This window comes from Pelodiscus sinensis, chromosome 3 (genome assembly GCF_052426305.1).
Source record: "Pelodiscus sinensis isolate ZL-2025 chromosome 3, ASM5242630v1, whole genome shotgun sequence".
Taxonomy (NCBI): Eukaryota; Metazoa; Chordata; order Testudines; family Trionychidae; genus Pelodiscus; species Pelodiscus sinensis.
This window is the reverse complement of record NC_143054.1, coordinates 49,111,731-49,127,110: the sequence shown is the minus strand read 5'-3', so window position 1 is coordinate 49,127,110 and position 15,380 is coordinate 49,111,731. Positions and strand designations below refer to the sequence as shown.

General features: G+C 40.7%; 1 protein-coding gene across 1 annotated transcript in view; it reads left to right on the top strand.

Annotated features, from left to right (window-relative positions):
* Nucleotides 1-215: 215 nt before the first annotated feature.
* The window catches only part of LOC149524646 (protein eyes shut homolog), a 130,653-nt gene continuing 115,488 nt past the window's right edge, over nucleotides 216-15,380 (top strand). Inside the window, exon 1 of the mRNA XM_089777100.1 lies at nucleotides 216-405. Coding sequence (XP_089633226.1) covers nucleotides 228-405 — 178 coding nt within the window. The 5' untranslated portion in view covers nucleotides 216-227. The remainder of the gene's footprint in view (nucleotides 406-15,380) is intronic.

The following is a 15,380-nucleotide window of genomic DNA, read 5'->3' as shown; positions in this document are numbered from 1 at the left end:
TTGGCTTTGTAACTGCTAATGCACTTAAGATTTTTATTTAGACAAGATAACTCAGCCCAAAGATTTTAAAAAAATAGTTTACTTTTTAACTGCATTAATGGAGTTTTGCTTAGAATTAGACTTCACTGTAACTTTTTAATTCTTTGCATTTAATCATTTGTTTGAATCCTTCCAGGCTTCCTCTTTCTACACAGATGTCAGCAGATGTCCTTGCTCCTGCTTCTGTTATGTCTGATGTGCTCGAGCCTATTGTGCCTTCCTTGAGTTCTCCTGAGTTGCCAACAGTGTACCAGGAGAATTTGTGCCACAATGGAGGAACTTGCAGTTACATCCAGCTGCCTAGTGGGGCCACATCATTTCAGTGTGACTGCCCTTTACATTTCACTGGGCGCTTCTGTGAAAAAGGTAATTGTGCTTCATTTTTTTTCTATATTCATGTTTAAGTTAGTGTTCTGTTTCATTAGAGCAGGAAAAAAGGAAAAGAAAGGGAATAACATTTTTCCTGCTTTTGATTTCATTTGTTCACACTAAATCAGGAGTAAGTTCACTGGAATAAGTGGAATTTCATCCATTTGAAGCTCAATACTGCTAAGTTCAGAAGCAGATACATTAATAACACTTGCAGAATAGAATAAATAAAGTACCCTGTGGAATACAAACAGTCAGTGAACATTAACCATCTTAGGAAGAGAAAAAATGCTAGCCATGCAAAGGAAAAGAAATGTTTGTATCTCCTTAAAAGTAGCAAGCATTTCAGTTCAATAAAATGCAAGAGTTGCTCCCAATTTTTCTTAGGCTAGACAGTTTTACTCTTTCTAAATTTCTGTCTGACTTTCATTTAATTGTATGGAACTAATGTTGACCTTTAAAATATTTTTTTCCTGCATTTTGTTTAAACCCTATACAACAGTGTTATTTTGGAATAACTCATGTTATTCCGAAATAACATAATGGCTACGTCTACACTGGCCCCTTTTCCGGAAGGGGCATGTAAATTTCACTAGTCGTCATAGGGAAATCCGCGGGGGATTTAAATATCCCCTGCGGCATTTAAATAAAAATGTCCGCCGCTTTTTTCCGGCTTTTAAAAAAGCCGGAAAAGAGCGTCTACACTGGCCCCGATCCTCCGGAAAAAGTGCCCTTTTCCGGAGGGTCTTATTCCTACTTCAAAGACCCTCCGGAAAAGGGCACTTTTTCCGGAGGATCGGGGCCAGTCTAGACGCTCTTTTCCAGCTTTTTTAAAAGCCGGAAAAAAGCGGCGGACATTTTTATTTAAATGCCGCGGGGGATATTTAAATCCCCCGCGGATTTCCCTACGACGACTAGTGAAATTTACATGCCCCTTCCGGAAAAGGGGCCAGTGTAGACGTAGCCATTCTGTTTCTACACTACAAGCAGTTATTTCAACATAATATCGAAGCAAGTCAAGCTGGAGGACTTCTTACTCCAACTCCTGCAGGCCTCATTTTATGAGGAGTAAGGGAAGTCGATGGAAGAGTGCTCTTTCTCAGACATCCTGCTATGTAGACAGTGCTAAAAGTTGAAATGAGATATTTTAACTTAAACTACATATAATATAATTTATGTAGCTGAAGTTGTGAAGCTTATTTCAGCTTTAGCCTTTCTGCATAAATGTGTCCTTATTGAATTACTGCTGTATTTGGATGCTGATATTACACAGACAGCTCAAAGAAGCATATTTTACTTAGCTTTGAAGTTAGATAAAATTACTTATCTGAATAACTTTGATTTTCTTGAAAAAATTATGAATGAAAGACAAAGTGGTCAGCAGCTATTACCTTTTATGTTTGCAATGAACACTTATGCTATTACTTTTCAGAATCTTGATTTTCTTAATGTGTAGCATAGGAGATGTAAAATATTCTTTTAATGTGTAAGGTATAATTACCTCTCAATAGTGGTGGATAATTCCCATTAGCACTAATGGGAATTACTTGTGCATAGATAAAGGAGAGTATGCCCCCATTTATAATTAAAGGTCTAATATTCTTCTAATAGACTTTCCATTGTATGAAATAATACCACAAATCTAGAGCCAAAAATGCACTTTACAGATTGTCAATATATATGAAGGTAATGAAACTAACCTTCATCACCTCTTTCACTGGCTGAAAGTAGGTCATTGTATCATATGTGAAGCCAATCGATGACTCTAAATTAGAAAAAATGACTGCAATGTGTGATGCTTTGGATTTCATAGAATATTTCATTATTTCTTGTCCCTTTCTCAAGTTTGTAATAAACTAAATCATACTCTTTTTCATTCAAATTGTAAGTATTAACACTCAGCTGTGGGAATATATGGTATACATTTATTATCTAGAAATATGTTGTATAATTGTTCCTGAATGAATCAGAGTTATATAAGTTGTGCTGTCAACTACCTGGTTTAGAAATGTTTGTTTCCCAGGGAAGTCCTTCAGACATAACATGTTCAGTGGCAATACAGCATCTTTCTGATGTCTATTTCTGATGGTTATTAGAATTCTAGAGCTGGATTAATCCTCAATGTTGCAGAAAGTACAAATAATAGCCCCTGTTCCAGTGGGAGCTGCTATATCTCAGAGGGGACTCAAGCAGTATTTGGCTTTTCTGGGGGTCCTGACAGAATCAAGTTCTTTAAACTGTAGCTGCATTGCCATCAGTGTCCTCCTAGCAGGACCTTCTCATGGTATATGCTATACCATGAGACCTTCTCATGGTATATGCTATATGAATGCACTCTATTGCCTAATGCCACCTGCTTCTGGATCTACATTGTCCAGAGTCCATGGAGTAGAAGTTGCTAATGCTTTTTGCTGAGGCCATGTCACCAAGCAACTGGTCTTCCTGCCTCCAGGAGCTGTTTAGCCTAGATTATTTTGGTGATAACTGGTGTAATTCCAAGACTGGGTTAAACTCTGGACTCACTATTTGTCTCATTAAAGTCAATCAGAGTTTTGCCCAGTGATTTGACTGAAAATCAGGTCAATTGACTAGAGAAACCCTTTTTAACAATAATTCCTAAGTAAGATTTTGAAGTAATTTCTGCCTTTTTTCACAGTGTTGATCTTTATTAGTGCAATACAAATAATTTCAGTGTATATACAGGATGAATCAGTCTGTTTTATGTATAGATGTCTCAAGGGAATCACATATTTTAATTCTGTCTGTTAAAGTACAGTTCTCCTTCTATTCCATGTTTTAAAAAGAAGTGCACAAATGTTGAGAATAACAGTGTGAAAATATAGGAACTGTTGCAATTAAACAATAGTATTTAACGATTTCTTTCACAGAGTTGCAGGATATTCCATACTTTGCACAATTCTTCCTCCAAGAAGTGGCTGAAATATCAGATATGATATTTCTTTCTGAATTTGAATAAGGAGTAAGGAGATAGAGAGATGAGATCCTTTTCTTCACAGAGAATCATACATTTACATTATCATCCACATGGCTTCTGAATATTGAACAGAACATATTAGTCAGCCCTCATTTTACTGTACCTGCTACTTATAGTCTGATCAGGGGTTGAGAAAAGTTAACTCTGAGGGTGTGTCTAAACTGCACTCTTATTTTGAGCTATGCAAATTGTGTAGCTTATTGCAAGTTAATTTCAAAATAGCTTATTTCATTTGGCACTGTCTGCACAGTGCCAAATTTTGAAATAAATGGCTATTCCAAAACATCCCTTAATCCTCGTGGAACGAGGTTTACAGGAACATTGGAATATCATGCCCATTATTTCGAAAGCTATTTTAAAATAATGGGCACCCTGTCAAGATGCGGAATAGCTATTTTGGATACCAGTAGTATCCTGAAATAATGCCACAGTGTAGACGTACCCTATGGGTACATCTAGACTATATCAGTATGTTGGAAAAAAATTACGCAAAATGCACTCCACATTTTGTGTAGCTTTTTATGATACTTTTGTTGGAAGACCCTTTTCTGACATTTGGCCCATCTAGACTGGGCCAAATGTTGGGAAAAAACCCTCTTTCGAAAGCCCCTTCTTCCTCATAGAACGAGAAATATAGGGGCTTCTGAAAGAGAGTGTTTGCTCTTCCACAAAAAAAAGTGGAAGAGAAAACGTATTCCCTGGACGTGGCACAGTTTTTTGGGGATACTGTATCCCAAACCCCCCACACACAGTTATCCTTACCCTAAGAGATATGTTTTGCTAAAAGCTGGTCATATTTTTTTAAATTAGGGTGTGCTTAATCCAAATGTAGTTCTTCTAGACTATAGATTTTGTATAAAACATTCTACTAAGGGTATGTCTACACCTCAGTGTTATTTCAAAACATCTTATTTCAAAATAGTTATTTCAAAATAGCTTATTTCAAAATAATACGTCTACACACAAAATGCATTTCGAAATAGCATTTTGCTATTTCAAAATAGCACGTCCACACTGATAGGATGCTGAATTACATTTAAGGGTAGCTGGAACTGGTTCTGGCAAGGCATCAGGTCAGGAGTTACCTTGTGTGGCTACTGCCTGAGGCTATCTGAGACCTGTGCTTAAAGGAACCGCCCCTCTCCTCCCCCGCCCCCGGACAGCCAGTTCTAAGGTATCCCTGCTTGCTTGCCTACCTCACTGAGGGACAGCAAAGCATTTTTTTCTCTGTGTACTTTGGGGTTGTCCTCACTCAGGACACCACAGCACTCTGCAGCATGGAGCCAGAGCCACCCCTGGGCACTCTGATATTTTTCCTGGATGTGTTGCTGCGAGCCTGGCAGCACGTTCTGCAGGCAGTAACAGTCTCCCTGGTGTGCTCCACTGGGAGTTTGTGCCTCATTCCTCCCTCACATCCCTCCACTTATCCCTCCCTACCCCCCCTTCCTGTTGTACAATAAAAGACACATGTTCATTACAACAAAGCCCCTTTATTGAACAATACTGGGGTGGGTGAGAATGAAACTCAGGTGAGGCTGGGTAAAGAAGGTGGGAGAGGGGAGGAGGGAGGGTGGGTGGGAGATTGAAAAGCTTCCCATTCATTCTGTAGACAACGTTCACACCATCTGGAAGCTTGCCATCAAGGATATGGAGGGTCATGGTGAAGAAGATGCAGAACAGCACTGAGACAATGATGTAGCCTTGATTGACTCCCATTTTGCTTCGGGATCTATTGTTATTCAGCAATGTGGCAGTCATGTTGTCATGAAGCAGCCTCAGGATGCTGACAAATTTTTGGAGGCAACTGATCTTTGAGAGGATAGTCCACAGGCACTATGATTGATTTAATTGAACGCTTTGGTCAGGTCAGTGAAACTCATGTATAAGTTTGATTTTGTTCACAACATTTTTCTTGCAATTGCCAAGTGGTAAAAATCATGTCCACTGTTCTTCGGAGTGGTCGGAAGCCACACTGGGACTCTGGAAGAATTTTTTCTGACAGTGGCAAGAGTCAATTGGCAAGGATTCAAGCTAAGATTTTCCCTGCCCTTGCCCTGAGCGAGATTCCATGATAGTTTCCACGATCCGATTTGTCACCCTTCTTAACGATCAGTGTGTCTCTGAACTCTCGTAGTATCTGCTCCCTATTCCAGATCTTGAGAATCAGGAAATGGAGTTTGTGCAGCTCTGGCCTGCCTTCTTTGAAGTCTTCAGTGGGGATTCTGTCTAGTCCAGTTACCTTGTTGCTCTTCATTGCTTTGATGGCAGTTTGGACCTCATTCAGGGTAGGAAATATTGCAAGATTGTCCCCAGGTGGTTGCTGAAGGATTCAATCAAGGGATTCTGGGACTACAGTGAAGGAGCAGTTCAGGAGCTCATAAAAGTGCTCCCTCCAGTGAGAAGCAATGGCTTCATTGTCTTTCAAGAGTTAGGTACCATCTTTTGATCTCAGGAGATTAATTCCATGGTTTCTCTGTCCATAAACATCTTCAGTGGCATTGAAGAAACCTTTCATATCATTGATATCTGCAAGATGCTGGAACTCTCCTGCATTCTTGGTCTACCATTGATTTTTCAGAGTCCTTGTTTTATATTGGACTTCTGCGTTGGCCTTGGATTGTGCTTCTTTCTTTGTTGTGAAGTTGATGTAACTTTGCCAGGCCCTGAAGGCTTTCCTTTTTACCTCAATCAGATGTTCAATTTCCACATCATTCTCATCAAACCAGTCCTGATGCTTCCTTAACTGGTAGCCAATGGTTTCTCCACAAGCTCCAGTGATGACATTTTTTAGAGGACACCAGTATTCTTCCATGTCTTCAGGGTGTACTATTGACAGCTTTCTTTGGAGTGCTATCTAGAAGTAACTTCATCTGGTGGGGTCCTTCAAGCCTTGTACATTTATCTTTCATTGGATCAGTTTCTTCTGAGTTCTCCATTTGGTCATAATCCTAATCACCATCATGGATTGTATGAGGCGGTGAGTAGTCCAGCAGTCATCAGTGCTAGTCATTGTATGCACAAGAAGGATATCATGCTGATCCTGAGAGCAGACGATGACATAATCTAGAAGGTGCCAGTGCTTTGATCAAGGACGTTGCCATGAGGTCTGAAATCTATTCTTCTGGTAAAGGAGGGTTTTTGTGATGACAAGCTCGTGTTCCATGCATTTTGTAAGGAGGAACACTCCATTGGAGTTGCTATTGCCAACACCTTCTTTTCCAATGGTGGTCGGCCAGAGGTCTGCATCTCTTCTGACCCTGGCATTGAAATATCCCAAAAGAATAATCTTTGTCTTTGGGATGTCTTTCAAGATTGTGTCCAATTGGGTATAAAACTTCTCCTTCACATCATCTTCGGTGTTTAAAGTTGGTATGTAAGCACTCACAATAGTTACCTTGGCAAGCTTCAAGCAGAGAGTCATGAGACATTCATTGATGCCAACGGGAACTTCAGATAGGATCTTTGTCAGCTCATTCTTGATAGCAAATCCTACTGCATGAATTCATTTTTCTTCCCTCTGGGTTCTTTTCTAGAAAAAGGTGTACCTTCCACCTTTCTTTTCTTAGCTGTCCCTCTTCTGGTCTATGCATTTCTGCCAGGGCAGCTATGCCAGTGTTAAATCACCGCAAATCACGGGTGATAATTGCTGTGCATCTTTCAAGTTGTCCACTGTCTGGATTGTCCATTAAAATCCAAATATTCCATGTTCCAAAATTTAACCTTTGATTTTGACCAAGATGGTGGATCGCCAACACGGACTCCCCATTGCAAGTCGGGGGGGGGGGGGGGGGAAAGGGGACTAAGCTAACCACTTAATACCATTAGGCTTTCATTGTGTGTGCCAATCAAAATCATCTTGCGTGCCACTTATGGCACATGTGCCATATGTTGCTGACCCTGATCTAGATGGTGCTTGCTTCTGCCAAGAGTTCAGGTGCTGAACTTGATGATCTATTAAGGTTCCTTCCAGTTCTATGATTCTAATGACCACAAGCATGTGAACAAAATGACACATGTTTTTCAAATGCTCTTGATCTCTGGCAAGTGAAGTCTTACAAATAAACAAATAAACTCTTCCAAATAAACTCTTCTGAACTTACAAATAAACAAACTCTTCTAAATTTTGCACTTTCTCTGAGCTGAGTTCGCCCTGTCCAAGCTGTGTTGGAAGCTGATGGTGTCATTGAAAAACTATCAACATGATATACTTGCTGTATCCAACAATAAAAGAGAGAACCTCGCAACCAGTCAAGGTATGAAACTGGAGCACATTTTCCAGAGCAGTGTCTCACAAATGGTATGAAGGGGAAACAGCTTTAATTCTTTTGATGTATTAGCTTTCATCGAAAGATTATATGCCATTTTGCAATAGTTAAAAAAGAAAAAGAAAAAGAAAAAGAAAAAGAAAAAGAAAAAGAAAAAGCCCGTCAGCGTCTCTGGGTACAATAACCACACTGTTCACATCACTGTGAACACAGTGTAAAATCATCCTGCATCTGCTGCTTCTAGATAAGTGCACAGTTGATTGGTGCTTTGTCGCTCAACTACAAGTCAGCCAGCGGTACTATGTGAGTGACAAGGCCCATTTGGATTACTGACACTCAGCCACATGCTGTTTCATTGTATGTTGGCACAATTCAGATTTGATTAAACTGATACTAGTCTGTATATAATGGTTGAAGTTGTGTTGATGGTAGATGGTGATGATGTTGGTAATAATACTGTTTAGTGCTAGTCTTCAGTGGGATTTATACTTTGATATGATATAACCAGAAATGGAGCTGATCAATTGCTACATTTCTATGGACAATCAGGGTCTGATTCTCTAGCAGACACAATATAGAGAGGTGGGGGCAGCCCAGAATGCCCATAGCACCATGCTCTACTGCCCTACTTCTATTTTACCCCACACTTAGGCTTTCAAGAGATGCCATATAAGTTCACTTTCAACAGCCCTGGACTGTGCCTAAGGGAAATTCTCTTCTGGCTACTTGTGGGTCCCCCTGTGATCAGTTTCTGTATAATGCTGGAAGTTGAGAGTCATGTTCCTATAAAATTACTAACAAGTATCAGAGGGGTAGCTGTGTTAGTCTGAATCTGCAAGAACAACGAGAAGTCCTGTGACACCTTATAGACTAAGGGTATGTCTACACTACCACCCTAGTTCGAACTAGGGTGGTTAATGTAGTCATATGAACTTGCAAATGAAGCCCGGGATTTGAATTTCCCAGGCTTCATTTGCATGTTGCCGGGCACCGCTATTTTTAAATGTCCGCTAGTGCGGACTCCGTGCCCGCGGCTACACGCGGCACAAACTAGGTAGTTCGGACTCGGCTTCCTATTCCACGAGGAGTACAGGTAGTTTGGAATAGGAAGCCTAGTCCAAACTACCTAGTTCGTGCCGCGTGTAGCCGCGGGGCACGAAGTCCGAACTAGCAGACATTTAAAAATGGCGGTGCCCGGCAACATGCAAATGAAGCCCGGGAAATTAAAATCCCGGGCTTCATTTACAAGTTCGTATGACTACATTAACCACCCCAGTTCGAACTAGGGTGGTAATGTAGACATATCCTCAGACCCCCAGCAGGTTTCAGACACCAGTCCCCTAGCCCTGGCAAGGGTCCAACCTCCATCTCTCTGGCTGCCAGATTGGCTCCACTCCTGGCCCTCACTGGACTCCTGCCTCTCAGACTGTGGATATTGCCAGACCAGTGAGTCCCGGTCCAGAGAGTTTCAATCTGTATTAGCAAGAAAATATCCGGTGCATATAAGTGGTGTACTGCTGTTTGAGCATGCTAAAGAGCCTCATTATTTATTATTTGGTCTTTTGACTCTGTTAGTATGAACATTTCTTATACAAAGCTAAAGATACAGTGGTTGGTATTCAAGGGACAGTCATATATTTCTGACATCAGAGAGCCCCTCCTCCTCTAGAATGAAAGCTTGAGAATGCCACTATCTCAATTACATGATTTCACCTCTGTAATATTAAAGTATCTGCAATTACTGCTTTTTTCTTGGTAGGTTACTTTTCTGTGACATACTGTAATAGCTTGTTCATCTCAAAGTCTAAAATGTTAATGCTGAGATACTAAGGCCAACCTGATGGGTATAACACAGGTTCTGGGTAGGACTGGGCATCAGCACTAGTGGAACAGTCCCATATATATTTCTTCCAAACAACTAAACACTTTCTGAAATCAGAAAATCTGACTCTTGCTTGGTATAGCTAAAAACAATATATAATGGGTCAAATACTCAGCGGATATAATTCAACGTAGCTATATAGAAGACAGTTCAATCTGAACTCAGCTTCACAATAACCTCAATGGATTAATGTCAGTTTACACCAGCTGAAGATATGTACTAGGGCATATAAGTGAAATCATTGGAGGTGGGGAGGGCTCATTTTCCTTTAAAACACTAACTCTTCTCTTTTACTCATAGGCTGCGTCTAGACTGGCAAGATTTTGCGCAAAAGCGGTTGCTTTTGCGCAAAATCTTGCTGCCTGTCTACACTGGCCACGAGTATTTGCGCAAGAACACTGACTTTGTACTGTACAAAATCAGTGGTTCTTGTGCAAATATTCCGACATTTCCACTCAGGGATAAGCCCTCTTGAGCAAGTATTCTTGCACAAGAGGGCCAGTGTAGACAGCAAAGTTAATTTCTTGCACAAATGCATAAATGGACATCAAAGCTTTCTTGCGCTAGAAAGCGTCTACACTGGCACGGATGCTTTTGCACAAAAGTATAGACCCTGCCTTGCGCAAATACTTTTAACAGAAAAACTTTTCCGTTAAAAGCATTTGCACGAAATCATGCCAGTCTAGATGCAGCCATAGTGCAAAAGTTCACTACACTTATAGTGTACATATCTGTTAGTGACAGGCTGCTAAAGGGTTCATTTTAACAACTTTGACTTGAAATGTTGCACAGGTTTCACAAGAGATGTGCTGCCAATTTAAATTAAATGTTTAGTGTTGAACAAAAGTAATACTAGTTTTTATAATATTTTGAAAAGATCTTTAGGTATAGGACATATAGTGAAGCATAATTAATAAAAATAATTACTTATCAGTATACACTGTTTCTTACCTCCTAATTTTACTGTTTACTCCCAATCTCTTGATGTTATTTTCATGGAAAAAGTAAGCTTTAACTGTAATGTGAAATTCATTTATAATTTTCTCCATGAAGTTATGCCTTAATTTATATTAGTTAAACTGTTCTATCTGCTTCATCATTATGTTCCTAAGCTTCAATGAAGAAAACATTAGCAGACACGCACTTGCTTTGTTTTAGATGACTGTATGTAAGCAGATTGCTGTCTACTACTCTAAAGTTCATAGTGACAGATTTAGAATATCAGTACCTTGTGCTGGGGAAAAGCATATGTCTGCAACTATTAATTATAGGATTAACATTTTTAAACAGTCTCCAACATTTTTAGTATTCTATAAAAGTTTTACAGATAGTGCAATTATTTAAATGTTATACATTAAAACTAAGAAATCTTTCGTTTAATTTGATATCTTGCCTGTGTATAATCTATATATACTTAAAGGTCAACTTCATTCACAAAACTGCAAGACTAGGGATAAAATGGAAGACAGTTGAACACAATATGTATCTTGATATAGACATGACAGGAGAATTTGCTATATTTATACAATAGTTGAGGTGTGTATAATCGGGACTCTGTCAAATTCGTGTTTTATTAATTAATAGTTGTCAATATCAGACTAAACATTAAATCATTCTTTGAAACACAGCTTTTGTAGAAATTTATCCTAGTTTATGATTTCCTATTTGAATCTTTAACTAGCATCATTATGTTGGTATGTATTTCTTGCTTTTATTCATCTTTCCAAAATTAAAACATGTAGATAAAGATATTGGGGTCTGATCCTGTGATGTACTGATTTCAATCAGAATTTTAAGCACACCACATCATACCCCTGATAAGGCATGTAAAAGCTGTTTTAATCAGTGTCTCAGCATTTCTTGTGTTACAAAATATATGTTCTTTAAAAAATACTGTAGTTATACTCAACACTTTCCCTAATCTTGAGCCACTGTCAAGAAAAGCAAAGGAAGAAAGAGAAGTTTGACAGCATGGTATATTCCTGATTCTTTCATTGATTTTATAAAATGAATAAATAAACAAAGTCTCCTGCTAGGAATCTAAATTAAGGAAAAACAATAAGATCAGTTAATAGAATGAAAATCCACCTATACTGAACCACTATTTGTTGTTTGGAGGATGACTTTAAAGCCTTGTTAAAGACTATTATGGAAAGGGTTCGTGGGGCAATAGGGCCCAGAAACACGAGTCAATAGCAAACCCCTGTTTGCAGGGCAATAGAGACTGGTGGCCAAAATCAGTGGTCACAAGGACTAATTAAGACATAGTTATAAATTATGTATCTGGTTATTCATATACTAGTAGTTTTAGGAACGGTACATGGAGAGCACTTAGACATTCCAGTAGAATTTATTTGATACAATAATATTCAACAGAAATGCTATTTTGTGAGTAAAGGAGAGGTGGAGGGGTCTGTGTGCACACACCTGCATGCATGAATGTTTATGTATAATGGTATGCAAATCGGTTTTACGCTCTCCATTGCCCTTTCATTCATCAGTGTAATTTTGCATTTTAATGCAAGTCTAGACAAACATTGCAAAGCTTCATGTGTTAACACTTCTTAACATCTTACCACACTCTGCCAGTAAGTAATGACTTGATCATATGCAGAGATAGAAGAGGATAAATATTTTGTCACCTCTTGATATGGACTTTGTGGTTCCAGATTTTCACCAGTATTTGAAGCTCTGTGAAATAACAGCAATAGAATATGTACTAAATAAAATGTTTGTATGTGTGTGTTGATTTTACCTTCACTGTTTACACACAATTGGTCAAATTCTGCCTATGGCTACGTAACTGCAGTTCCCATTGTTGTCAGTGATAAAATTGTATGTATAACAAAGCACAAAATTAGACTCGTTAGGAAGGACAACACTGATTTAATATTGTTATCCATGTAATTGTTCAATAGTTCTCATGCTCAGATTATCCCCCGGATGTTCATTTGTCTTAATATGACTCAGTACCAACCATTTAGATTGTTTCTGACTATTTACAATCAGTCCCTCCTTGCCCTCTTATTGAACCTTCCCTTTTCTTTCCAGCATGTCAATCTAGCTCATTCCCCTCCAGTTTTATAAAATTATCTTGACAGTTGCTTCTCATCTGCTTCCTCTCTGTCTTATTTATCATTTTCCTTCTTAGAAGTGAGAACTCAGGGAATAATGGCAGCCAGCACACACTATACATGTGCTAGAAGGTTTATCTGGCGTTATTCTGGTCCTTAACTCAATGGCTACATCTAGGCTGGCATGATTTTCCGCAAATGCTTTTAACGGAAACGTTTTTCTGTTAAAAGCATTTGCAGAAAAGAGCATCTAGATTGGCACGGACGCTTTTGCGCAAAAGCACTTTTTGCGGAAAAGCGTCTGTACCAATGTGCAAGAAAGCCCCGATCGCCATTTTCGCCATCTGGGCTTTTTTGCTCAAAACGGTTCTCAGTTGTCTACACTGGCCCTCTTGCACAAAAGCATTTGCGCAAGAGGGCTTTTTCCCGAACAGGAGAGTCATTGTATTTACGCAAAAACACTGACGATCATACATTAGATTGTCAGTGTTCTTGTGCAAATTCAAGTGGCCAGTGTAGACAGCTGGCAAGTCTAGACACAGCCAAGAAGTTTTGTTTTTCTTCATTTGAATCATTATTCTGTGGTAGCAGTGGGAATGAGAAGTTCATAATGTGGGTTGCCCTGAGGAGAGAGGACAACCCCAGCCCTCTCTCACGGCAGCAGCTTGGGCCTTGGTGAGAAATGCCTGTCTATAGCTGGCACAGCTGGTAGAGGAGTGCATGTCCCCAACTGGTGGACAGAAAGACAAACAGACCAACTCTTTCAAATATGCAATAGATAGCGGTCCCTTTTCCCCTTCTACTCCCTGCTGGCTCAATGGGGTTCTAGTTGTCCTGGTCCCCACCTCTCGCCCCTAGCTGCAACCCTGTGGTCATTCTATAGTATAACTGTCCTTCCTACCAGACTCTTCCATTTCCATTTTATGAGAAGTAATACAATTCCAAGCACATCCCATTATCCTTGCTGCAGTTAGCGGGGCTGGCAGCTTGACACATAGCCCAGGCTGCCAGCACGGGAGCACAACCCCAACTGGAGCTGGAGGCTGCAAGGCTGGCCCCTGACCAGGGATGGCATGGTGGAGGACACAGCCCTAATCAGGGCTGGTGCGGTTGGAGGCTTGAGGCAATGGAACAGGCAGCAGGGAGTGTAGCCCCAGGCAGAAGCAGAGCCTACTTCTGGGTAAGGAGCCTTAACCTCTCCAGGTCCAGCAAACTCTGTGAGTGGTGCTAGATCAGGAAGGTCCAACCTGTAGTTGTATGTCATGTTCTTGTAGCTGTGTTGGTCCCAGGATATTAGAAAGACAACCTGGATGAGGTAGTATTTTCTATTGGGCCAACAATAACGTATGCTAAAGAATTTATTCTACTTTGTATTTAGCTGTCACACTCAGAGTACATCTGGCTCAGTTTGTGATACTCTGAATATGCTCTGAAGGTCCCAGATTCTGGATACCCAAAACCCAACATTAACATCACAACTAAACATCTGCAAGCCTGAGTCAGCTGACATAGACCCTCTGTAAGCATTTAATTGCAGTGTAGACATATCCTAAGAATTTCAGACTTTCTGTGAATTACAGAATTACAGTAATTGTGGGAATGTTTGCCTCTGGCCAAAAAGAAAGCAACACATGGGCCCTATTTTCATCTTGCCACTTTCTGCCTACCTCTCTACCTACACAGGGATAATACAAAAATGTGTAGAACTCTCCTTATTTTTTGTGATTTTGGAAATTGTAGTACTGAACTAATTATAGCTTGTTCCAGTGAGAACCTGACTTCAAATCAGAAGTTGGTTCTCATGTTCTAATCAATTAAGTTAATCAAATGAGAAATCTGCTTTCAGTTTTAACAAATTGCATGTGGTTGTAATAGATATTATGCATAAAAGCCAACTACTTGCATATCAATGTGTGAACTCAAATGAGATTAATTTCACTGTACATTATGACCCTAGTAGCCAAGCAACTCATAATATTTAATGCATTAATCCTCACAATACCCCCATGAGATGAGGAAGTACAATTATCCCCATTTCACAGATGACAAGTTAAGAACCAGAGATAGTAAGTCACTGTGACGGGGCGGACAGGCCCCGCACTGAGGGACAGGGAGTAGCCCAGGCCCACCTGGCGGAGAAAGTCCTGCCCCTCCGGCCCTGCTGGGCATGCTCCCAGCAGAGGCTGGGTATAAAAGCAGAGGGAGCCCTGCAGTTGGGGAGACCACAGGATGAGGGAGTAGATCAGGCTGGGCCAGTGTTTCTGCAGCAGCTGAGACTGGAGTCGCCGCCCGTGCCTGGCCCAGAGACAGAGCAAACAGCCACCAACCCCAGGGAGGCAGGAGCGCACCCGCAACCCCGGCAGGTACTGACCCAGAGGCGAATGGGCCCCAGGGGAACCGGAGTGTGGTAGGAAGCAGCCCAGGGCAAAGGACTCAAAGCTTGGCTCGGTGTGTATAGGCCGGATTCCCCGCCGAGCAGGCAGGAGCCATAGGCCCTGCCTAAAGGGCCCTGGGCTGGGACCCGGTGGAGAGGGAGGGCCCGGGTCCCCCTAACCCTCATTTTCCCCACCCTGGATAATCAAACCCTGGGTCAGGAGAGGCTTCTCAGAGCGGCTAGGCCTCTAATGCCTATGTATCCTGATAGAGGGGCATGAACTTTCTGTGGAATTGTTAATGCTGTAGATACCCTAATAGAGGGACCTGGACTTTTGTGTTGGGACTACTAGGGTTGTATCTCCGTAAGGGAGGGGCACACC